General features: G+C 39.5%; 1 protein-coding gene across 1 annotated transcript in view; it reads left to right on the top strand.

Annotated features, from left to right (window-relative positions):
• Window positions 1-24,453, top strand: part of LOC140076624 (ras-like protein family member 11A-like) — a 46,439-nt gene extending 21,986 nt beyond the window's left edge. Inside the window, exon 4 of the mRNA XM_072123230.1 lies at window positions 20,206-24,453. Coding sequence (XP_071979331.1) covers window positions 20,206-20,673 — 468 coding nt within the window. The 3' untranslated portion in view covers window positions 20,674-24,453. The remainder of the gene's footprint in view (window positions 1-20,205) is intronic.
• The last annotated feature ends 3,169 nt before the right edge of the window (window positions 24,454-27,622 follow it).

Below are 27,622 nucleotides of genomic sequence, written 5' to 3'. Positions count from 1 at the left end.
ACTAGAAGTGTGCACCAAACGCTGTCTCTGGTCACTCAGTGATCTAATGGATGTGCTCTCTAGGAGAGCTGGGTTCTAAAAGCTTGTGCTCTAAGAAGTTTCTGGAACTCAAGACCTCTAACCCCTCCCTGACTAAGGGTTTTGTTAATCCCTGGTCAGGTGGTCTCACTCTCCAATCACAGTTCAGTTACAAAGGTGGAACATCATTGGATGATAACAATATCAAATACATATTTAACCCTTGCCTGTCCAGGCCGAATCTACCGCTGCTAATTACCTCTATCTAACTATATGACCATGAAGTTGTACAGGCTCACCTACTGGGGACACACAGACAAAGGGGCTTATTCGCAACTACTCCTCTGCCTATACATTGGCAGGGGTGTAGAAGGAGCAAATAGCATACAGATTTCAATGGTCCCCACTAAATTTGCATGGTAATTTTTCGTGTGATTGCTCTATATTACAGCATGCTTTATCCTAGTCAGCACTTTTGACGTTACAAAAGTGTAGACAATGTTAGATATCAGTTCTGGAGATTTGTGTAACCATACCTTTGTGTGTGTGTGAAATCTCTTCATACGTATTTATACCAAAGAAGGGGGAAATGTGCTACTGAACACATCAAGTCCACACACCAAAAATACATAATATACTATAACAAGAAGGAGTGCACACAAATGGACCAAAATGTCAATGAAAAGTCACTTTATTCCAAATAATCATACATACATAAGATATCTAAAAACATTAAAAAGTAGCGCAGTAAACCGATAAGGTGGGTATGTCACTCCACACAAATCACCACCCTCAGCCAACAACAAATCACATGGGTCAAGTTATGCCACAGCCCCTGCCAGCTCTAAATAACAGATAACTACAACATACACAAGCAAAATGGTCTCATTGTGACGATCAAAAAATGAACTGAATTACTAGATGACAATACCACATGAAAAAAAAAGCCTACTATGTCCATCTGGAAAACAAGAGGGCAACAAGTGCTAGCAAGTAGTAGATAACAAGGCGGCACAAGTGCGGCGTGACCCAGGGCTGGGGAGGGAGGCTCTCCATGTCTCCCCAGATCTCTTCATATAGCACAGCCTTCCCTCTGTAATAAATCACTGATTTGGCAGGCTTCTATACTAGTTATAAACTCCTTTGTAGAATAGAGCCAAGGCTAAAATCTGATCCTGGATGCAGACAAAACCAAAAGTGAAGGGAAAAAAACTCCTCTAGACCAGTTTAAGGCCAAGTCATCGAGCAGGTTGACAACAATCTTGACAACTGCAACTTGGTAGTCAAAAAAATAGTATTGAGAACCCACTTCTTTAGGAAACAAAGCGTAACTGTAAAGTTACTGACAAAATGAAGTGTTAGCACCGCTGGAGAGAGCCTTGGATAACAATTCCAACGACAACTGTAACATGCTGCTGGCTCCTTCCTAGCTTGAGATATATGTGGTATATTTAACATAAGATTCAGATTCAGCTATTCCTGATGTGGGGGAGCACTTCCTGGTTGTGACATCAGCTCACCCCACTGAAGCCAGAAGAGGAGAGCATGTTTGGCCAATTGGTAATTGGCCAATCTGAAGCATGTGATGAGTCATATGCTTGTGACATCACTACCGGCCGTTTGGATCAAACCAAGTACTTTCAAATGATGCAGAATAACTTGTTTGTAATTGGCCGGCCGGCCTAATTGGATGGCCTACAGACCATCTCAACAAACCTCCTGTAGTCTCTATCTGAAAGCATGGCAAATGGAGATTAGCCTGTGGGGCAAGGTAAAATCTTTGCTAGTAGCGAAACTGTATAATACAACTGACACCCACCTGTGGCACCTAACTTTACCGTCTCATGGACGGCCACCATAAGGATGGCCAATTACCCCCCCCCCCCCCCACGTGACATCATTGGATGTCAGCGATTAGTTGTGATGGCAGCCTACAGTCTTATTGAGACTTGTAGGCTTGCCATGTGTAATGATCTCTAATAGCCAGCAGATGGCAGAGATCTGCAGTAAAATTGCTATATACTGCAGTACTGTACAGTAGTATTGAAGTATTTAGTATAAGCAATCAGACCATGCAGGGTTAAAGTACCCCGGAGGGGCTGAAAAATTTCTTTTAAAAAAAAATAAAGAAAAAAGTCAAAGTTTAACCGGTTAAGGGCCCTTTCCTGTTTTTTCATTTCCATTTTTCACTCCCCACCAAAAATCTATAACTTTTTTATTTTTACGCGTAAAGAGCTGTGTGATGGCTTGTTTTCTGCGTAACAGATTGCACTTCATAGTGATGGTATTGAATATTCCATGCCATGTACTGGGAAGCGGGAAAAAAATTCCAAATGCAGTGAAAATGGTGAAAACACGCATTTGCGCCATTTTCTTGTGGGTTTGGATATTATGTCTTTCATTGAGCGCCCCAAATGACATGTCTACTTTATTCTTTGGGTTGGTGCGATTATGGGGATACCACATTTGTATAGGTTTTATAAGGTTTTCATACATTTACAAAAATTAAAACCTCCTGTACAAATTTTTTTTTTGTTTTGCCATCTTCTGGCGCTAATAACTTTTTTATACTTTTTTGTACGGAGCTGTGGGTGGTGTCATGTTTTGCGACATTTGATAATATTTTCAATGATATCATTTTTAGGACTGTACGACCTTTTGATCACTTTTTATAGATTTTTAAAAAATATTTTTCCAAATGGCAAAAAAGTGCCATTTTCGACTTCGGGCGCCATTTTCCGTTACAGGGTTAAACGCATTGAAAAAACGTTAACATATTTTAATAGATCGGGCATTTTCAGACGCGACGTTACCTAATGTGTTTATGATTTTTACTGTTTATTTATATTTATGTCAGTTCTAGGGAAAGGGGATGATTTGAATTTTTAGGCTTATTTATTATAATTTTTTTTAAACTTTTTTTATTTTTATTTTTACTATTTTTCAGACTCCCTAGGGTACTTTAACCCTAGGTTGTCTGATCGATCCTATCATATACTACCATACTACAGTATGGCAGCATATGGGGATTTTCCTCCTCATCAAGGGGTTAAAACTAAATAGCCTCGGGTCTTCGGAAGACCTCAGGATACCATGGAGACGGATCGCCACTCCCCGATGACGTCACTTGGAGCGACGAACCTAGGCAAGATGGCGGTGCCCATGCGCCGCCGTCTTTTTGAGGCTGCCGGCAGCATACATGGCGGGCAGTCGTGAACCAGTTAAATCACCCCCCTTTCCCTAGAACACATATAAAAATAAATGAACAGTAAAACTCATAAACATGATAGAAATCTCCACGTCCCAAAATGCCTGTTCTATCAAAATATAAAAAAGATTATTCCCGGCCATGAACAATCTTACAGAAAATAGCGCCCAAATGTCCGAATCGCCAATTTTCCCCATTTTTCCATCCATGAATATTTTAATGATAAATGAACAAAAGTTCCCAAATTGATTTAACCCCTACGGGACACAGCCTCTTTTGACCTTAAGGACTCAGCCGCATTTTTCAAATCTAATATATAAGTGGTTATAGCTTTGGAACGCTATGAGATATCCAGGGGATTTTGAGATTGTTTTCTCGTGACACATTATACTTCAAATTAGTTTAAAAATTTGATGAAATCTTTTGTGTTTAGTTATGGAAAAAAACCTAAATTTGGCAAAAATTTGGAAAAATTCTTTATTTTCAACGTTCTAAGTTCTCTACTTTTGATGCAGATCAGTCATCGGCAGATTCGTCTCACAAATCTGTTTAAGGGCTTATTTTTTGTGAGAAGGATTGTTCTTTTTAGTGGTGTTATTTAAGAGCGCATAACATTTTTTAAATCACTTTTTAGAGCATTTTTTATAGGGTATTACCTTATATACTCGAGTATAAGCCTAGTTTTTCAGCACAAAAAATCTGCTGAAAAACCCAAACTCGGCTTATACTCGAGTCAAAAAAATAAATATATCAAAACTCACCTTTCCGGCGACCCCTGTATATCTTCTGTGCAATCTGTCTGGCAGCGGCGGCAAGCTATATACACTGGGGCAGGGTGCGGCAGGCTATATACACTGGGGCAGGGTCTGGCAGGCTATATACACTGGGGCAGGGTCTGGCAGGCTATATACACTGGGGCAGGGTCTGGCAGACTATATACACTGGGGCAGGGGATGGCAGGCTATATACACTGGGGCAGGGGATGGCAGGCTATATACACTGGGGCAGGGGCTGGCAGGCTATATACACTGGGGCAGGGGCTGGCAGGCTATATACACTGGGGCAGGGTCTGGGCAGGCTATATACACTGAGGCAGGGTCTGGGCAGGCTATATACACTGGGGCAGGGTGCGGCAGGCTATATACACTGGGTCAGGGTCTGGCAGGCTATATACACTGGGGCAGGGTCTGGCAGGCTATATACACTGGGGCAGGGTCTGGCAGGCTATATACACTGGGGCAGGGTCTGGGCAGGCTATATACACTGGGGCAGGGGATGGCAGGCTATATACACTGGGGCAGGGGCTGGCAGGCTATATACACTGGGGCAGGGGATGGCAGGCTATATACACTGGGGCAGGGGCTGGCAGGCTATATACACTGGGGCAGGGGCTGGCAGGCTATATACACTGGGGCAGGGGCTGGCTGGCTATATACTGGGGAGGCTGTGACCAATGCATTTCCCACCCTCGGCTTATACTCGAGTCAATAGGTTTTCCCAGTATTTTGTGGTAAAATTAGGGGCCTCGGCTTATACTCGGGTCGGCTTATACTCGAGTATATACGGTAATTAAAAATTATCTTTTTTTTTTTTAAACGGGGTTCCATTTGCGGATCTAATAACGATTCTGTTTTATTATGCAGATTGATACAGATGCAGCGATACCAAATATGTGGGGGTTTTGTGTATTTTATTCAATTGTACTGAATAAAAACTAATTTGGAGAAAATCTTGTTCATTTTAGCATCACCATTTTTTCATATGCATAACTTTTTTATTTTTTGGCTGAAAAATCTGGTTAGGGGCTTATTTTTTGCGAGAAGAGTTGTTCTTTTTTGTGGGCTTATTTTAGAGTGCGGAGCATTTTTTATCACTTTTTAGAGCATTTTTTTAAAGGTATTAATTAAAAATGATCTTTTTTCAGAACTTTTTTGGGGTTTTTTCTCCGGCGTTTATCATGAGGGTCCAGTAACAATTCTGTTTTATTATACAGATTGTTATGGACGCTGCAATACCAAATATGTGGGGTTTTTTGTGTTTTTTTTATACTTTATTAAGTGTTTTTAGTGATATTTTAGGGGCTTATATTTTATGTATTTATTTTTTATTTATTCTAATGTGTAGTGTTTAGTGTTTTTACATGTTTTTACTTTTCCAGAGCATTGCTGGTTCAAGTTCAATACACTGCTCTACAATACTTTTTCATTGTAGAGCAGTGTAAACTGTCTGACTGCTCAGAAGATCGGGCAGTCCCGGGGCATTCGGAAGTCCTTGGGGCTGCCCAGAAGTGGAACAGATCCCCCGGTATGCGGCACGGGGGATCCAATCCATAGAGGGAACACCCTTACAAGCCGCGGTCATGCTTGACTGCAGCGTGTAAGGGGTTAACACCCACGATCGGCTCCTATCGCGGGTGTTAGCGTGCGGTGTCAGCTGTGATAGACAGCTGACAGCCTCTGCTTCTGGTGCCAGCTCCATTTGTGAGCTGGTGTCAGAAGCAGGACGTTATAGCACGTCCCCGTGCGCTTAGCATCTAGCCGCAGGAACGTACTATTACGTCCCCGTGCGCTTAGGGGTTAAGTTAACACGACAGCACATACCACAAAAAAATAACACCCTACATAGGTCCGTACACACAATTGTGAAAAAGGTATTGGCAAATAATTTTATGTACGAAAGATTTTCATTTTTAAAAATCTATTAAAACCTAAAAATAACTACCTTATATACTCGAGTATAAGCCTAGTTTTTCAGCACAAAATTTGTGCTCAAAAACCCTAACTAGGCTTATACTCGAGTCAACTAAAAGCATAAAGACAAAACTCACCTTTCTGAAGTCACCCATAGGTCCTCTTCTGTCTGAGACAGTCTGAGACAGAAGAGGACCTATGGGGGACGTCTGAAAGATGAGTACAGTGTTATTTTTTTTTCTTCTACAGGGGCTGGGTAGGCTGTATGCTACAGGGGTTGGGTAGGCTGTATGCTACAGGGGCTGGCAGACTATATACTGGGAGGCTGTAACCAATGCATTTCCCACCCTCGGCTTATACTCAAGTCAATAGGTTTTCCCTGTTTTTTGTGTTGAAATTAGGGGTCTCGGCTTATACTCGGGTCGGCTTATACTCGAGTATATACAGTACATAGATTTGGTATCCCTGTGATCGCAGCAACCCAAAGAATAAGGAGAAAATATAATTTGGAGTGCAGAATAAAACCCACAAAAAGAGAGCCCACAAGAAAACAAATGTGGTTTATTTTGTAAATTTCACTGTACAGTACTTGGAATTTGCCAGATTTCCAGTACATTGCATGGAATATTAAATGGCGCCACTAAAATGTACAATTTGTCCCGCAGATAACAATCCCTAACACATCTCTGTAAACGTAAAAACTAAAAAAGTTATTACTTTTGGAATGAGGGGAATAAAAAAAACAGAAACGCAAAAGCGAACAACTGCGGAGTCCAGTAAGGGTTAATAAAGTTATATTGTATTTGGCTATTTCGGGGTATAAAGCTGTGGCTTTATGAGGCTGCCCTTATAGCATATAAGAGGTTGTCTCATCAATTAGAATTTCCCCCATACACAGAGAAGATACAAATTACAGGGTCTGTTTGAGGAAAAGACGGATCATAGTCCCTTTCTAAATGGAGTGCCATTGTTACATGCAATATTATACACCAGTGTATCATTCACAAAGGAACGTTCAATCCATATTTCTCCAACTATAGCGTCAGACAACCAGCAATCTATGATATAACCTATCCTATCTTATGGACAACCCCTTCAAGCACCCGACTAGAAACCACAATAGCTATTTCCTGTACGTACAAAAGTTGTAAAATTAGTTTACTTTATATACTATATAAACTCCAGAGCCATTTAAATTTACGTATACAATATATACTTAAAATGCATTATTTTTGTTATATTTTCAATATATAAACTGTAAGATGTCTCAGATATCAAGCATCCCTCTACCAAGACTAACAGTAATTTTGACAAAAACCACTATGGTGCTTATATTGAGAGTTTCAATAATGAAGACTGCGCCAAGAAGAATTCAGTCTAATCTAAAATAAAGGCCGGATTCTATCTTTCCAAAGTTCTGCATGACGTGTTCTGGCCCAGCTCTTTGCTCACATATGCCAAACTCTTGCTGTGAAATATATAACTCTGTCTCCAAAGAGCAGCTGAATACGAAAGATGAAAGTAGGAAAAGGAGTAAAAATTGGGACGAAGACAACTAATGTGGACTGCAGAAATTCTTTTGTACTTTATAGGGTCATATATCATAGAAAAGCAACGTTAATGATATACAGTAGTGAGGCCTCGCAGTTCTTCATCACCATCTATTGAGTGTTACCTTCTAGATCACTGACATTTCCTTACAATCCACAGCTGGTTTGATTTTACATTTCTGGAAGAAAATTATGTAATTTATTTTATTATACTTTTTTCTATTTCACATTTGGGAAGTGTTTTGCTGACATATTTAGAATGTTATATTAAACAGTGAGTCAACATTTTAATGCCAAAAGTGAACTAGGGCCAATATATGATATTAAGGAACGGGGGTTGTAGATTTGCTGTGTGATTTATTGAGGGCTAATGTGTTGGACAGTTTCACACAATAGATGTTGATGTAACATTACATGGGGCAGATATACTGTTTAGTATGTGGCATTAATTTCTGTAGTAAAATGTTCCATCAAACTTCAGGACACCAACGTTTTCATGACTAGATCAACAAAGAACCTTGTTTGAATTTAATTTATATAATTATAATTATGATTACAATACAACGTGGATGTATCGTAGGGAGTAGGGACTCCCCATGGGTAATCATAGGGTGCAAACAGAGGACCTGTGAATGCACAGGAGGCGTTGAAAGATGGAACAGGATTGTAATACAACCAGAGCCACTATTTTATATTTGGTACATCTCAAACTGCCTAAATTTACCTTGTGTAACTTATAGTAGGCATTCTGCAAAATATACAAGAAAATATAAAAACTCTTCGTACTCCTTGATGCCAGTTTTAGGTTAAGGTTTTTTTTTTTAATTTTTAAAAGAATTTTATTGTTATTATGCAGAAAGTGGGTTTTTTATCGAACAGGAACCCAGCACAGGCCATATTTGCCTGAAAGGGAGGCTACCAACTTTCGAAGCATTATATCTGCTGGCATCATATTGTAGAAAAAATGGACTATAATACTAAATACTCACTAAATGCCTTTTATTTAATTTCTAAACTGTAGATTTAAATTTCTTCAATTGGTTGTCATTTTTTTTTTAAATGTACCTATATTGTGATTATTTACTGCATATGGGGCTTTTATACCTTAGTTGCAGCCTCCAGTTGTCTTTAAATAATGCCTCCACCACACACCAGCAGAGGTGGCTGCGCAGGCGCACAGAGGGTGTGTTTTCTGACTGGCACTGGCGGGGATAATGTGAACGCGTCTAACTCGCGTAAGCGCCGTTCACATTGTCCCGACATCCTCGCTTCTGCTTGCTCACCAGATAAGAGAGGCTGCCATGGGGCACCATGTAGCTTCTCAGCTGTCCTGTTCGGCGAAGACAGCTTTTCACTTCCTAGCCAACCTGTTCGCTGCTGTACTCTGCCCGGCAACTACCTACAGCTATCCAGGTCTCTCTTATCTCATGAGCAAGCAGAAGTGAGAATGTCGGGACAATGTGAATGGCGCATGCGTGAGTTAGACGCGTTCACATAATCCCGCCCAGTACCAGTCAGAAAACACACTCTTTGTGTGCGGCGGAGGCATTATCTAAGGAGAACTGGAGGCTGCAACTAAGTAAATAATCACCATATAGGTACATTTTTAAAAAATTACAACCAATTGAAGACATTTATGTCTACCGTTTAGAAATTAAATAAAAGGCATATAGTGAGTTGGGAATACCCCTTTAATTATTTTGTGGAAATAACATAGTAGATAGAAAATAATAAAGGTAAGATCAGAGTGCATTTCTCTTCAGCATGTTGCCAGCAGATTATAATACTAATAAAGGCTCCCTCTGAGTTGTCTTTAAATGCTGCAGATTGTGTTGAAGAAATTTAGTTCTGTTGCAGATAAATTCATGATTTTTACTTTCAGAAAGTGGGTTCTTGACCTTACCCACACTTGGGGGGTTATTTATCATGATATGATAACTTTACAGCTTCTCCAGTCGGATACATCAAGAGACTTTGGCCTTTGATGTATACGACGGGGACCTGCGCAAAGTTTATTGCTCTGCCAGGACCTGCCTGATGTAGAAATAAATGCCGCCGGCAAATTCTCACCTGAGAATTCCCTTGATAATCGTGAATTCGGTGACGATTGTGCTACTTATCTTATTTGATAATTCTCTATGACGTGGCGCAGAAGACCTGAAAAATATATAAAATAACTGAATGTTTGTTGTTAACCAGTTCAGTTTATCAAGGTGTTTGTGGCAGGACATGTGGCATAACCTGGGTGGTAGGAGTGTGTTGTAGGACTACTGTTTCCTTTATGGACTCCATCTAGGTACAATGTCAGCAGATTGTTTTTGCAATGAGTGTCTATGTGTTTCCTCTAAGTCTGTCTTTTAGAATAGTATTGCACCGTGCTTATAAGGGTTAAACATGTAACTGTGCTAAATTAAGCAGATGTTCAGTTATCTCTAGTTCTTCCAAGAGTCATCAAGACAGAGGGAACAAAAGTTTACATCCTGCAACACAGAAGTGTCTGTGACACTGCAGGCAATAACCCTTAATTGGGGAGTTTTCCCTTACGTCATGTGTGTGAGAATGAAAACGTTATGTTCTCACGAGTGACTCCATGTGCCCTCCCAGGCTGACAAGAACAGCTGCTGCCAGTCTGGAGCTATCTAGATGATTTCCTGTGCATGTATATTGCTGGGAAGGAAATGGACAAATTAGGACAAGGAGACTTGGACCGTCAGACTATAACTACTCAAGTTTCCATGAGCTCCTAATTCTCATTCTCAAGGTCACTTTATAGGACACTGAAACAGTGATGTCATCAGGGGAGAAATAACTAAATAATCAAACGTCTTTTATTCACAATATTATTACCGTCATGTTCTGGTTAGTTTTATTCCTGTTCTATTGAACACACATACTAACATCTTCCCTTTCTTCTGGATGTAGTGTAAGGTCATATCCGTGCTTAGTTTCATTGTTTACACACATATGTATTTAATTATAACTTTACGATTCGGAAACCATAACAATCAGCATTTTTAGAAAATTGTATGCAGATTTAAAAATATACAAAACCTCTGAAAACTCAAGATATGCACAAATTTCCATCTAAGATGGCCATTTATTATAAAGTGTAATATACACACCCTTCTAGGAGAGTACATTCATTGGATTATGTTTGGATCCAGCAGTGTTTTGTTTAGAAATTGTTTAGAAAGTATATATTCTTAAGATTTTCACAACTTTTATTATTTTCTATTCAGTAGGCAATAATATCTTCACTTATCTAAGTATTTGATGCTCTGTAAATTTGATGTCCATATCGTGAGGGAGGGGAATGAGGGAGCTGAGGGAGACGTTGGATGACTCTGCTGAAGAGAATTCCTGTGGGAGGGGGAGAGAGCTAAGAGCAGGGGCGTACTTTGAGCATAAGGTGCAACCAGGCTCAAGAGGCTTAGGGGGCCCATAACATGTCTCTTTCCCATATGAGAAGACTCAGGTTTTGCACAGGCTTTGCATTGGGGCTTCAAGTTATGCCACTGGCTAAGGAGACATTGACTTGACTGAATAGGACATAGTCCCTGTGACTCGGTGATTCTGCTGGAAAAAATGCCAGCTACTTTTTAAAAATTATTTTAGATGGGTATGAGCTATGTAGTTTTATACGGAAAAAGCATGGGGCACTGTATGAAAACTTCTATTTGAACCTGTCATTAGGTTTAATGGTGAAAGCCTGATGACAGTTTCGTTTTAATGTATTCCTAACAATAAATTCGGTTCATGTTTGCTGTAACAATAAGGTCCAAAAAGAGCGTAGTGTAAGGGATTTACACAAAGCATGTGCTCAAGTTGCATTAACCCCTTCACATACCAGAACATATTACTATGTCCTGCAGGAAAGGTTAATGGAGACAGCTATCGGGCTAAGCTCTCTCCATACAAGTCCATACAAGGCTGTAACTGCCATAGTCAGGTTCGACGGCGGCACTTAATAGGTTAACTGCCGCGATCGGCGCCAGCAGTAAAGATCAGCAGTAAAATTGCAATTTAGTGCAATACAATAGTATTGCAGTATATAGTATGAGCAATCAGACCCTGCAGGGTTAAAGTACCCTTGAGGGTCTGCAATAATAGTAAAAAAAATGTAAAAAAAAACCAATTTTTTTTAATAAAATGAAAGTTTAAATCACCCCGTTTCCCTATAAAAATAAAGAACAAAAATCTTAATGTAAGGTGTTGCCATATCCCAAAATGGCAGTTCTATTATTCCCCGGCATAATGTAAAATACTGCCCAAATGTCCAAATTGCCAGTTTTTTGCCTTTTTTACAATTCATGAATATTTGAATAAAAATGATCAAACAGTCATGTAGGTCCCAGATTGATATAAATTAAAACGCTAGCACATACTGCAAAAAATAACGCTGTGCATAGGTGTGAAAAAGTTATAAAACCTAATAAAATCTAAATAAATTTGGTATCCCTGTGATCGTACCAACCCAAAGAATAAAGAGGTAGTTTCATTTGGAGTGCAGAATGGAAATCATAAAAACAGAGCCCACATTTTTTTCTAGTTTTCCAGTACATGCATGGAATATTAAATGTTGCCACTAAAAAGAACAATGCGTCCCACAGATAACAAGCCTTCACACATGTAAATGTAAAAATAAAAATGTTAACGCTTTTGGAATAATTAAGGGTATTTGTACACATTGCAGTATACCTGTGGATTTGCAACAATAAATTTGTGTGTGACAAATCCACAACGTAATACAGTAGCATTGTAGTATATGACATTGATGGCGCTCCCACACACAGGCCCACATTTATCATAATAGTATATAAAATAGTGTACTATGTGCAGTTTGCCTGTGTAGTGTGCAGTATGCAACCTATTCATGAATTGTGTCGCACATTCCTCATGAATCTGGCGCCCTCTGCACTGCTCCGACAGAGTGCAACAACTTTTTTTTGGTGCACCTTTAACACCACAGTGTGACTCACTTCTGACACCGCATAATAAATGTGGCACATGTTCCAACTGCGCACCAGAACACCCCTTTGAGTGCAGAATTTTGTGCCGTGTTGGATGTAGTGCAGCCGTGACTCAAATGTGTTGTGGATACTTTAGAACTACATGTGCAAGCTGTGGACATTTACTGCTGTTTGGACTAAAAAGAATGTGCAAAGTTAGACAAAAAATCAGAATCATGACACTATCCGTATAAAAAACAAGACGGCTGGTAAATAGCTGCCCAATTACCACTGGGGTAAGTCCGGTAGCCATTCGTCAACACGTGTAGATATCCTTAGAATCTACAGAGGATCAATTATTATTGTTGCGGATTCATCATGTGGAATTCACAAGAAATATGAGAGAGAAGTGATTTAGTAACTTAACAGCTGGCTGAGTGATCTATACATATCTTTTCCTACTCTTTATGTATCTGGTATGTATTTTCCCTCATTGCTGAACAACCGTGTTTGTTCCCGTGGGCTTTTATTTTAAAAGCCCTGGAAGTAGCTGAGATATCTGTATCGGAAAAAGATATGGCATTTTTAAGTAGTTATATTAAATGGATTTTCCATCACATGTGCAAACATCATAAACTAATGAATTTGGCTTGCAAATGATATGCAAATGAACTGAAATCCCACTTGCACAAATTCTGTATCTTCTGAACCATGATAATCACCTTCATCAAGTACATTTTATCTGTACCAATATATTGCCTGAGTACTTAGCGGGAGATTTCACATACACCACAAAACATGTTTTCTGTTTCTTAATTTCCCAGTATGTGATGTAGAGATTGTAGTTTCTACCTCCAGTAACATTCCCCGAATGTTATGATTTTGTGAAGCCTATGCTGTTTAGTTCGTAAAACTGGCACAAAAAATTCATGTTTTATAACAACAGATTTAAGCTTGGGGCAGTTTACATCTACATTTTTACTATTTGGAGAATAAAAGTATGATCCATGGGGCCTAGACTGAACATCCCTGGACCATTAACAAAACAGCAGAGCACTAAAGCCCTTACCCATTACATTTCAGTGGGACTTCCTGGTGTCAGAAGTCCCATAGAAGTCAGCACCCTTTTGGTTGCAGCACACCCTTTTCTTCCACGGGACTTTCGGTTCACTGTTTGGCCAAAACCTGAAAATTTCACTGATATGTAGTTGAGACCGCTCTTTATGTAACGAATGGGGCTGTCTTGGTAGTCACACTGTAAACCTGATACAACCCTGTGGATTTTAAACCCACAATGGAAATACCATCGTCATTAAGGATAGTATTTGTATAAATCCCATCCACAATGCTGTAACTGTGAACTGCTGTGAATTAGCCGCAGATCAGGGGCTAATTGGTAGCAATAACAGATTATGGACCATTTGTGACCGTACCTGTCCAGCAACCGCGCAACCACAACCAGGCTTGGCGCTAGCTGTCAGACTAGGTAAGTGGTGCAAAACTCAACCTGCGACCTCCCTGCAGGATACGGCCCTGCCTAAGGCTAATAAACCGCCCTGAAACGGGCGAGCCCACCATCAGGAACCTAACTGATTGTCCCTGAATGACCCTACAAAAGGAGAGGGAAGACTCACTTTGTCTGGCAGCTGCTGGATGGTGGAGCGGACAGGTAAAAGAAATACTGAGGTAGACCAGTGTTCACACAGGTGCACAGAATACTAACAGTCTGAGGTCTGAGGCAGGGAAAGCGGGATAACACCGGGAGAGACATAACACTGAGCGACAAACAACTGATACAGACAGACAAGCAAGTCAAACAAACCGGGTCAAAATCAAGATGGCGGCAAAGCTATAGAATCGTATAGCAAATAGAATGGTCAGAAGGCAAAGCAGAAGTCAATACACAGAATAGCAAGAACCACAAGAGCACTAGAGAACACAGGAGACTGAAATAACCAGCACCCAATGAAGGGGCTGTGCAGATTATAAGGCAGTAATGGACACTACCTCCAGCACTGACTGGCTCAGCCGTCCATCACTCAAATTGCAGCTGCAGACAAAACGAGTTCAAAGACACATCCAGCTTTCCCAAGATCAGAAATGGAGCTGTCAATCACAGGCAGCTCTGGGTGTGGTTTTCCGCCAAGAAGCCTGAAATCTGATCCCATCAGAACAATTTGTTCTGACAATGAGTTCTGACAATTTGCATTCGAAAAACATGGACATTATAATCTGGACACATGTAACTTGCTGCATTACTGGCAGTGCCCATATCAAAAGCAGACTGCTCTATTCATTGTTTACTGACCTTTGAGGCTGGTATTAGACTTGTTTCACACAGATTTTATATTGATGATTTTTCTGCTGAATAGGTAGTTAAAGAGATTTTCAGGGTTAAAAATATTGATAACATATCTTTATATGATCAGCCATTTCCAAGGCACTTTTGCAGCCCAAATCAGAGATTAAAACAAGAAATAGTATGTGCCTGTTATATTTTCCAACCCCTTTGTCTTCCCAAACTGCAGCAGAAAACTGGTACCTGATAGCATACCTTCGCAAAGAATAATATAAGGGAGATTATGTGGGTGTAGAATGATGTAGAAATACTGAAGGAGCTATTACAAATCCTCCTTGATGACTATATGACAATATAAGATACAGCCATCCTAATTCAAAGCACATGATCTCTTTCCAAGACTTGACGTGGCTAGCAAACATTATGACTCAGAACGGCCAAGCTCATATATCACTATTTCATTTCAAGCATCGAGAACATGACTTCAGGGCTTTTTCTGCTGGATCTGAGGTTTTACATTTAATCCCCAATCCAAACAAAGAGTTTAAAATCTTCCCAAGGCTCACTCCTGATAAAAGAAACATGGAGCAAACTCATTCATCAAGCTATTACTCAGGATCTAATATACGCTAATTGTACATTATCTAAACAGGAGGAGATACAGCTGGACATGGTAACCACTGCTGACCATAGAGCTGGATCCATTATCAGAGGGACTGGAACATACTGTATGTGGGATTCATGTCCAGCTTGTACCTTTCACAACCAAAAATACCAATTGTGCAGATCAGTAGTTCTGATATTCAGCATTTTCTGTCCACATGTGACATATGTTTTGCAGAAGTTTCTGCCAATATCCTATTTTATAGTAATAATAATAATAATAATGATCTTTATTTACAAAGGGCCATCATATTCTATAGCGCTTTTCAAATCAAAGGGGACATGTACAAGTATAATGCTAAATTACAGAGCAGTGGCGTAACTACCGCCGTAGCAGCCGCAGCTACGGGGCTCATGAGGTTACGGGGCCCAGGGATGCACGGTTCCTTTGTCTCTGTCGTGCTTTGCCACAGCGCCCCCGTGGTTAAGGGGGCGCACTGCTGGATCCTGCCCCTGGGCCCCTCCCTATATGTGCCGGCCAGCGCTCTCCTAAACCTGGCCCACCCACCTCTCTGCCTGGCCTATGACCTGCCCGCCAGCCAGCCACCTCCCTGACCCACCCGCCGCCTCCCTAATCCACCCACTAGCCACCTCCCTGACCCGCCTGTCCGCCAGCACAGGTAAGTGCCCATCCTCCCCTAACCTAAAGCACAGTACACTACCGTTTATGTGTGTATCTATGCATATACTGTGCATATGTGTATATATGCATTTACTGTGTATATGTGTATATATGCATATACTGTGTATATATCTATATACTGTGTAAATATATACATACTGTCTATATGTGTATATGTTTACATTCTATATACTGTGTATATGTGAATATGTTTACATTCTGAGTATATATGTATATACTGTGTATATGTGTATATATGTATATCATGTCTATATATGCATAGATGCAAATACTGTATTTATACACTCATATATTTATATAAGCATGTATATGTTCACATTTAAATATATGCATATATGTGTGTATATATATATATATATATTGTGGGGGTTTTCGCCCAGTAGAGACCGTGGTAGCGGGGTGCTGTGATGCAGTTCACGACAGTGACACCAAGGTACAGTCCAAAACAGGTCTCGCCTGCGTTTATTTCAGCAGGAAAAATAAAACAGCCTTTACATTCAGGCATCAAAAACAAAATAATATCCTACCCGTCAGGGTGCTAACTAAACAATGGTTTTCTGACTCACCACTAACAAAAACACTTGGCTGCTCCAGGCACAGAGGTCAGTGCTGTGTGCTCTCCAGCCTCCTTTCAGAGAGACAACACTTCCAGCTCTGCTCAGTGGCTTTATGCAAAACTGATTAGGCTGCTCCCATCACCTGTGTCCAAGGTGCTGGACAACACAACCTCAGCACAAAGGCCTTGCATAATAGCAAAACCTAGGGGAAACATACCGCCCATCCACAGTTAACCCCTTCAGTGTCTCACAATATATATATATGATGTATGTGTGTTTTTGTATATGATGAAGGCAAGAAAGGAAAAAAAAAGTAATAATGGTTTTTATTCGTATTGTGACAACGCGTTTCGACACCATAACGGCGTCTTCATCAGGTCAAAAAACTATGAAGGTAGGTTGCATAAAATAAGACAAAGACAAAAACAGAAAGCAAAAACATAACATAATTAATATGATTGGCTTGATTAGTATAATTAGTGGTTAGTAGGTAATATGATAGAAAGCGTTATATATAAAAACATAAGCAAAAACAAGGACCGTATATAAGATATATTCACCGTATAATACTACCCCTTTTCCAACGCATACAAAACACCGATAAAATTAAAAAAAAAAAAACAGATTTGAATTTAACATGGTCCTTTTTTTAATTTAAATTCTTATGACATGCAGGTATATAGCAGGAAAACTGTCGCTCATAAACATAAGGCATACAACAACAACATTACCATCGTCCATTTTACTGTAAATGTTACCATACTGTACCTTAAATTTTTATTTTATTAAATATTCCATGCCATGTACTCAGAAGCAGGAAAAAAATTCCAAATGCAATGAAAATGGTGAAAAAACGCATTTAAGGGGAAATCTGCTATAGGGCCCAGCCTCTCCTAGTTCCGCCCCTGTTACAGAGTACAAACAGTGTATGGAGGAGTAGGTTAGACGCTGTATGTTAAGACGCACACAGAAGTTCGGAATGACACCTCATGTAGGGTTAAGGTTAACGTTTATTAATTATTTCGCATCACAACTCGTTTCGGAGTATCGAAGACTCCTTTCTCAACAATATGACACAATAAAACAAGAGGTATTGACATTTGACATGTGTTAATTTGGTGGGTTAAGCAATAAATTTTATATATTTGATGCTGTTGATCTAATTGGACGAGTGTCGGCAATAAGTATGCAATTGAGATTGATCATTGTATGTATATATGGTTATATCGGAGAATAAACTTTTGTATATAAACAAATAGATGATTGGGATTGGATATATACACAGGCCGTTCATACATAAATGTATAAATGAGTAGAAATGGATAAATAAATGAATGTCAATATATAGAAATAGTTAGTATAAATAGCTAATAAATGCATGAAAAGATAAATAAATAAACAAACAGGCTTCGATATATATAGCTAATTAGTGAGATAGTTAGTACATGGCTACCAGAGCACTCTGGTGGGTTACACTAGATGTCTCAGCACTATGTTTAAGTCGTAATCCAACCATGCCATACAAGCAAAAGATGTTCATCCTTGACGTAATCAAATTCATACTAACGCACAATGTATTCACCTTCCAAAACAACATCTACAAACACATCTGTGGAACAGCCATGGGGACAAGGTTTGCCCCTAGCTTCGCTAACATATATATGGGGGAATTCGAGAATAATTTCATCCAGAATAATCCGAAGTGGAAAGAGCATATCGTTCTCTATAGAAGATATATCGACGATCTTCTATTAATCTGGGATGGCCCTACAAAAAGTATACAATTCTTTGTCACTACCATCAACACCAATGATTAGGGCCTAACCTTCACCCCAAATTCCTCTTGCCATGAAATTGAATTCCTCGACCTACATCTACAAGCTGTTGAGGGAAACATCCAAACTAATAGCTTTTTACACTTTAAAAGCAACCACCATACCAAGTGAAAAAGAAATATACCTTTTAGCCCATTTTGCCGGATACGTAAAAACTGCTCAGAAACAAACATTTCTTGAACAAAGCAAAATCTCCAGAAGATTCCACAACAAAGGCTTCCCCAGAGATGTTGTAAACTCAGCACTAGAACACTCTAAGAAACTCACACAATTTGAATGTCTTCTCCCTTCCAAAACCATCAACCCCAAACAACCAACAGACCCCCACAAAAGAGATTTCATTATCAACTTCATCACTACTTACAACAGCGAACACAGTTCTATTAAAAGAATCCTCGGGAAACATTGGCCAGTTCTACTGAACGACCCATATTTATTCCAAAGTTTATCAAAAAGACCCAGCTTAATATACAGACGAGCCCAAACACTCAAAAACCATTTGGTTCCCACCAAACTGCGCAACTCTACATCCAAACTCAACCAGAGAAGTTCTATCGTTCCGAACCTCATCGGTAGCTTTTAACGTGGCCAATTTGGATGAAAGTGCTGCCTGAATATCACAAACAAACTAAGCACCTTCAACAGTAATAGAATAGAATAGAATAGAATGCTTTATTGTCCCCATAGGGGAAATTGACTTTGTCACAACGACAACAGCAACACCTCCATTCATGATCACAATTACACATATATACAAAACAGTAAGATACAACGTACATATACATATAAATAATAGCAATTATTATAAAAGAGTCAATAAAAAGTTAAAAAGACATCAGAAATGAGGTATTCACAATTAAAAGCTTCATGAATTGCTCCTGAATATGTCATTTTTTTTTTTTCGAGTACCCATGCGGCCTCCAATACCACCCAACAACTCAGATCCCGCATGAATAGCCATAGAAGCAACACCATGAACGGCTATACAAACCACAGCATCTCAAGACATGGACTCACACACCATCATAAAGATTTTACTACCTACTCTATAACACCCATTGAACAAATACCGGAAGGGAACAACCGTCTCCAAAAATTATTATTAATCTCTTATCCATTATCCCTCTGACCCACTCCCATACTTACATATATCTTACCTCATTCTTTCCAGTACACAACTACATGTCATTCACCAATCCTAACTTCCCCTCCCTTGTTCTCCAAAATCCCTGTACTGTAACATCATTTTGTGCATTATTTCTGTACTGTGACTGTACTGATTTACTGATGGTAGTCTGCCCACACTTGTGTGCTTGTTATTTTGTCTAGGGGATGGCACCGTAGGGGGGGGCCGTATCAGTGAAAAATCTAATTCATAAAAATATGTAAATTAGCCTAAGGACATGGTAGCTGAATTATTCCTGTACTATGATATCACTTTGTCCATTATCTCCATATGGTGACATCTCTGTTATTATTCTGTAATATTTGTGACATCACATTATTTGTGCATTATTTAAGCCTTACATGTTCCTGAAAGTGTCATGTTGTAGTTGGGGTTGTGCTATGGAGCTTCAAAATTGTGTCGCCCCTGACAATACACATTACCTACATACTATGTGGAAGTAAAGACAAAAATTAAAAATTGAATTTAAAAAAATAAATCCTTTTTTAAGAATTATGTTACTTAAAGAACCTCCAGGGCTGGAAAGTAATAGAAAACTCACACATCATGTGAAAGATGGTACTTTATTTCTTAACTTGCTAAATCCCTATCTCTACTTCTTTCACAGGAAGAAACGGATAGTATTTGTTGCCAGGAGCAAATCAACCGATCCATTTACTGGGCAGATGGCTTTGTTCTTGTGTTTTCAATCACAGACTCCAGTAGCTACCGTGTGATCAGACCTCTATACCAGCACTTACGAAAAATCCACCCTAACACCAAAATCCCACTTCTTCTGGTGGGAAATAAAGCTGACCTCTTAAGAGCCCGCCAGGTAGAAACTGATGAGGGAGTTCAGCTCGCCAATGAACTGACTGGTACATACGCAGAAGTATCTGCCAGAGAAAATTATGAAGGAGTTTATGGAGCCTTTTACCAACTTTGCCAGGAGGTTGGAAAGATGATTTTCAGTTGTAATGGAGAAAAACGAAGAGGACTTCATCTTGTGCGGCCTAGGTCTCCCAACATGCAAGACCTGAAAAGACGTTTTAAGCAAGTGCTATCCTCTAAAGTCAAGTCTACCACTCCCCTCTGACTACTAACCGGTCTGCACGGCTAACAAAAAACTTTCATGTTGCGGATTTGTTAATTCAATCAATTTCTTCATCCAAAAGTTTATCTCTGCAAATTGCGCTGGAAACAATTTGTATCATTTTACATTTTAGGTTTACTACAAAGTTTCTATTTTTTGAAAAATGGAAAAACCAAAAGAAAAAACTTTTGCAGCTTATTATGCATCCATAAGAATAAGATATATTATTATTATACATGTACCAACTATTTGAATTGTCCCCTACCTACAGGATTGGGTATGACAACCTGACCGTTGAGAGTCTGACTGCTGGGACCCCCATCAATCATAAGAAAAGGACAATCGCTAATGGATGGAGCGGCAAGTAAGCCACTCCATTCAACCGTATGGGAGTGTTGAAAATGGCTGAGAACAGCACTCTGCTATCTCCGGCGCTCACATAGACAGTGAATGGGAGTGCCAGAGAGCCAGAGTGTTCTGACACTATGATATAATTGCACGTGTCCTACTGCTTCACCCATTGACGAAAATGGGACCATTGTTCTCTGGAATTGGTGGGGGTCCCAGCAGTCTGACCTGTGGATAGGTAATAACGTTAATAGTTAATACAATCCATTTAAAGAAGCCTTGAACTTCCATTTACTGAATGGATCAATTCACTACCTGACTATAAAACACAATATTTAATGGCAGAAATCTATAAGATCTAGCTCCAGCCCTTAGATGGGCAGCCACTACATGGCCCAATGTAAGCTAACAGCCAACACAAGAAGCACCACTTTAATATGGCCGTCTTTACTTGGATCATCAAACACAATTTTCAGTATGAATTTGGCAAAAAGCCATATTTACATTGCAGTACTGATAGCTATGCATAGGATTTAGCTGTACAATGTTTTCTTATGGCATGTTAGTACCTGATATTGCACTCTGCTTCTCATATTTTCTATTGAAACATCTATGCACTTGAATTCAAAATATGATATCTGGAATAAAATCCATGTGTAGCAGCAACATACATGACAATAATATACAACTATTATACCTAATGATGTTATATCACACACTATTCAAACCATGTCCATTTTACTAGATCTTACACACTAATGTTTATAGCCACTTACAACCTGGGGACCACAGTAGGTGACCCATAAACCACTATAAAACAATACTGCAACCTTTTTTGTATGAATTTTATCTGGATCAATACTGACATTTTTCATTTTGCCATCAGATGCTGTATTACATAGGAGAACTTGCCTAGGAGAATTGTTTTTCTATGTGCATGAGATTTTAACGTTAGTGCCTATATCATTTATAACCTTTTTAGGACAACATTTCAGATTTTCTTATACGCAGTTCGATTCCTCTGCATTGCACTGTAGCTTCCCGCACTCCCCACTAGGGGAGTTTATAGCATATTGGCCCACATTTACTAAGGGCTGCATGCCAGTTTTCTGTCATACTTTGCCTGTTTTTTTCAGTGCAAACTGCTTGCACATTTAAGAAGTGTCTGAGGCACATTTCTGGCGCATGCAGTTTGCACTAAATGCGCCCTGTTCTGTTTTCATTATATCATATAATCCACTATTACAGTTATTTATTGTTTTAACCAGGAGACAAATTTAAGTTTATTTATTGTAGAACAAGCAAAATAAAATGTTATTTATCTTGGGCATTTACTTTAAACCATTGATATCTTAAAATTCTAAACTTTAAATGTCCACATAATAGCTTCAAAATAACATTGCCCGTGTATAATGCAGGGTACGCCGGATTCAGGATTTCTGGTCTATCTTTACCATAGGGCGTGCGACACACTTCTGTCGGACACACGGTCCGACTGAGCAGCGGAACGTCCCCTAATTTGTGTCACATGATGCCTAGTACAACTGCACCACAGAAGGGTCGCGTGCGACACATTTCTGGTGGAGACACTTGTTAACTCCTCTAGAACCGGGAGCAGGACCCGGCTCCATAGACCTGGTGGTCACGTGACCGCCGGGTCTAAAGGGGTTAAACAGAGCTACTGGGTCTAATTAGACCCAGTACAGCTCTGATCAGTACCACAATCGGTTTTCCTATGTAATTGAGGCTCTTATAGATACTTATAGATATAAAGTAAAAACACACATACACAAAAAATATTCATAAACATTCGTAAAAATACAATGACATTTCCCCATATAATAAAAAAAATCACCCGCTACACTACAAAAAAACACCACCATAGTCCCCATGTTTGCCCAAGACTATACATATTGGGGCACATTTACTAATGGTCCGAAAACCGCATTTTTTTGGGGTTTCGCAATTTTTTTTTAGATTTGCCCTGAATTGCCCCGGGTCTTCAGCGCACGCAATCAGACTGTGGCGCATCGGCGCCGGCTTGCATGTGACACAAATCGGGGGTGTGGACATCGGACAACCCGACTTATTCGGACAAACCGCGGAATTTAAAAACCAAATTGTGTCGCAAGATCAGCACTCACATGCACCGGAAAGAAAAAGGTGAACTCCGGTGGACCTCAGCGGGGAAATCGACACATGCAGGAAATTGGACGCACGATCGCGGCAGCCCCGAATCCTCGTCGGACATTTCAGAACGGCAGCATCAACGGGACGGGTAGGCAAAAGTGCCCCGTTATCTATCAAATCGACAAAACTAAATAAGGAATTCAATAACAATGTTAATTTTGAGTTAATTTGAAAATTTAAAAAAAATGTACTATAAATTACAGAAAAAATACTTTTTTCCACTTTTAACCCCAAATAAGAATATAAATGAAAATTTTTTAACTTCTATCATGTTTTAACTAGCTTTATGTGTCCCAAAAAAAACACTGCAAGAAATTTTAAGGTAGCGTGCAAAGAAAAAAGTTAAGGCCCTTAAACCACCGGTTACGAATATTTGCTAAAAATACCCGGTCACTAGAACCTTTTCAGGCTGTGTTTGTAAGGGGTTAAATACCTGTGCAAGCAGTTTACACTAGAAAGAAAGTGCAAAGTCCAATAGAAAACTGGCGCAAAGCCCTTAGTAAATGTGTCCCGTTAAGTATTCAAAAGGCGTGAGAACCAATGATGGAGAAAATTCTGCATTTAGAGATAGGAGAAGTCACCGATACTGTGGTAACACCTTCTCGACTCAAATACTCTTGGTACACACAAGAAGCAGAGATTAATATTATGAGTGAAATACAAAAAATACTAACTTCTAAAAACTATTTTCACTCTGCTAAGATCCCCCTGCTATGTAACCTGCGGATTGCCTGGCATTTTTGCAGAGACAGATTTCCTTTAAAGAAGTAAGGTGCAGCCCCTATGACCCCATAGTACAGGGCTAGCCAGGAAGGTATTCTACCAGCCAAGTTTTATAAACAAAGAAAAAGTATAGTATTATGTTGATATGCTCCATTCTGATAATTACCAGTATGTCATTCTGATGATTTTGTCCTGATAACTAAAGATAAAAATTATTTTTTTTTTATTTACATTTATATTTTGGGCATGTCAGCCCTATCTAGAGAAAGTTTCAGTAGCCCAGCCTCCTTGTTTGGTAGGAAAGCTGAATCTGTTTGAAAGGTCCCTGAAAATGTGTGACATTGCAAGAAAATTTGTGCCCATTGCCTCCCATACATGCAGATCATGGATGCATTTAGCAATATAGTTTTGTATAAAATATTTGAATACTGGTGCTCTACTTTATAAGTAGCCGATTCAAGGGTAAACCTCCTGGAAGAGGTTAAGTGTAATGATAAGTAAAAGAAGTAAAGGTTAAAATGTTTTTTTCTTGGGGGGGTGGGGAAGGGTTGAGATATTAGCGCTTATGTTGCTTTGGTGGTGGGAGTCTCTAATGACTTTATAGAAATATCATCCAATAGAAACTAATAGCTAATAGGTCATGTGACTATTTTTTCTGTCCACAAATTTTAGTAGCCAATTGCTTTATAATAAAAAAAGATATGAAATCTTCATTGTATTTATTTGTTAGTTAAACAAACCAAATTGGTAGTGCACACAATGCTGCATAAAAAAAAAATCACCCAATTTATGAAGTGTATTTTATCTTTATGTGATCTAAGATATAAACTATTTCCATCCCCTCACAATCTGGCACAATCTGGCTGCAAGACGGAAGCTGTCACAGTTTTCTGCAGACTTCAAAATCACTTCAATAACAATTGTGTCTCAGGAAATTGCTTATGTAGCAATTACATTAAAGATTAGAGGCAGCAGTGACCTGCCCTCAGGATCTTCAGCAGCTGGATCCAGTGGATCATATTTCACAATATAAAGATGCATATAGATATGAGGAAATCTCATGGAAAAGCTCTGCATATCAGGTATGGTTTATGTATACACAATTTCATTCTGGATACATGCATCTATATATGTTACTCATTCACCCCATGGGTATTATAGTGAAAACCTGGAACCTCAGTACCTAAGATTTACACAGCTAATAGGATTGAATGAGGGGGGATTTACTAGCACTGTCACATTGGCCCAAATTTATCAAAAGTAGGGCAAACTGCATTATGTGCAGTTTGCCTGTGGAGTATGCGTCAGATTATTTAATACTGGAGAAGTGTGCACCAACTTTTTTTTGGTGCACCTTTAACATAGAGCATGCACAATCCTATCAAGTTGCAGTTATAAATGTGGTGCACAGTATGACTCTGAACCGCAACCCCCATTTAGGTGTAGAATCTTGTGACGCGTTGGGCATAGTGCAGCCACAACACAAAACTGGCGCAAACACTTTATAAACACATGTGCAAGCAGTTTGCACATTCTTTTCAGTGCAGAGACAGAAAACTTTAACAAATGCGGGCCATTATTTATTTACTTCCCTTTTAAAGTATAACTAAATCTTTGAAGCTATTTGTTTTAAATATCAGAAATGAAAAGTGCAAGTGATAAAACTAAAACTTTGTAATTCATTTCCTTAAGTAAAGCAGTTTTTCGGTGACTTAATTATGCTGCTTCCTTCTCCTGTTGTGAGCAGTGTATGCTCTCTCCATACCTAGAGCATATTTCATGTGATGACTAATCTCTCTGTGGTGAATAGACTATCGAGGGTTTGACTGAAATTAGTTAAAGCGAACCTGTAATGCAAATTAACCCACCCAAAAGAAATACTTCATTTAAAAAGTATGGTTAAAAAGCATTGCTCTTATCCCTAAATGGGTCCTTTCTATGACTACAATGCTAAAAAAAATCTGTTTGGAAACTTAAATGCAACTCACCTGATGTGAGTCCAATGATAGTAATCTTGTTCGACATATGCAGTGTTCTCTGCACTGTCTTGCATCCTGTTCCTGAATAACAAGTCCTACTGCTACAGAACATGCTGCATTATGGAGCTAGTACTTAGGGACATTCTGCCAATATTCAACTACACACATATACAGCTTCCTTTACTTTCCACTACAGGGGCAGTAGGAAGTTGTACACAAACCCTTGAGAGAGACACACACACACAGATGGTGCTTACTATTATCATCTGCACAATTGATTCATGCAGTTAAGGACACTTTACACATTAAACATAGAATATATATATACAGAATTTAGCAATGGTGAAAAAATGTATAAAACTTAACATTTAATTTCATGCTTAATAAAATCATGTACTAGTTGTCAGACACTAATTAATAGCAATTGCTGGTTGTCACAATGGTGAACCCAGCAGAAAAATAGCTTAGCCTCTTATATGTATTGGTTTACTATCACAGTGGTGTAGGCAGCCAAAGAGGATATTGGCAACACAACAGCTTAGATACAAACACATCACATGCAGGGGGATACAGCCATATGTAGGAAGGTAAAGTAAGGAACGGTCTCACCCATTCAATCGATGCTGAAAGGTGGTCCATCTTCGGGGAGGGGAAACTAGGTCACCTTGGAAAATGGTCTCATCGTCTTTTAGTCCAGATGAGGCTGGGTCAGGCTTCCCTATAAAATCCCTGTGTGCTGATCTTGCCCTATTGGTCCCCAGAGACTCCTGTCCTGACAAGGACAGTCCACAACTCCCCTTACAATAGGCTCGCCCTACATTATATAGTGTATATAATGCATTTCTTTTTACATAATGTAGAGCGAGCAAACACTTTGTGCAAACACTCTGGGGCACATTTACTTACCCGGCCTGCACGATCCCTGATCCGGAGTGTCCGCCGGAATGCACATCTGCTGCGATTCAAGAAGATCCTGCACCCAATACCCTGCATGCGTCACCCCACTCAGGTACGCCAGAGTTCACCTTCCTCTTCTCGGTGCATGTAAGTGCTTGGCTTGCGACACAAATTTAAATGTTAAATCCCGAAAGCCAGTGCCGATGCGCCAAAATCCGATCAGGTGCAACACAATCCCCAGCATGATCCCTGAAAAGTCAGGAAACCCGACCAAAATGCGGCCACAGGACCCTTAGTAAATAAGCCCCACTGCATGTATTTACTGTATGAGATTGTATATAATTTATGAATAAGTGTATAAATGTGTGCGTATGAGTGTATATGAGTTTAGAACTTTATGTCTGTGTATATAAGTATATAAATATGTGTGCAAATACGTATAGATTTTTTAAAGGGAGGGGGCTCCATGCAGAAATTACGCCCCTGGATGCAGCCACCTCCATGTGTCCCTGTTGGGATTGTATTTGGCAGGTGCTGATCAGCGCATGGTTTCTCCACACATACCGCTTAAAATTAACACCAAAAAGTTCGATCCTCATTTCATTAGACCAGAGAATTTTATTTCTCATAGTCTGGGAGTCATTCATGTGTTTTTTTCAAAAGTTTTGCACCTAGGAGAGGCTTCTATTGGCACACTCTACTATAAAGCCCATACTGGTGGAGAACTGTAGTGATAGTTGACATTGTGGAACTTTCTCCCATCTCCCTACAGCATCTTTGGAACTCAGCCACAGTGATCTTGGGGTTCTTCTTTA

Source organism: Engystomops pustulosus, chromosome 9 (genome assembly GCF_040894005.1).
Source record: "Engystomops pustulosus chromosome 9, aEngPut4.maternal, whole genome shotgun sequence".
In the NCBI taxonomy this organism is placed as follows: Eukaryota; Metazoa; Chordata; class Amphibia; order Anura; family Leptodactylidae; genus Engystomops; species Engystomops pustulosus.
The sequence above is the reverse complement of the archived record's forward strand: the minus strand, read 5'-3'. Positions and strand labels throughout refer to the sequence as shown.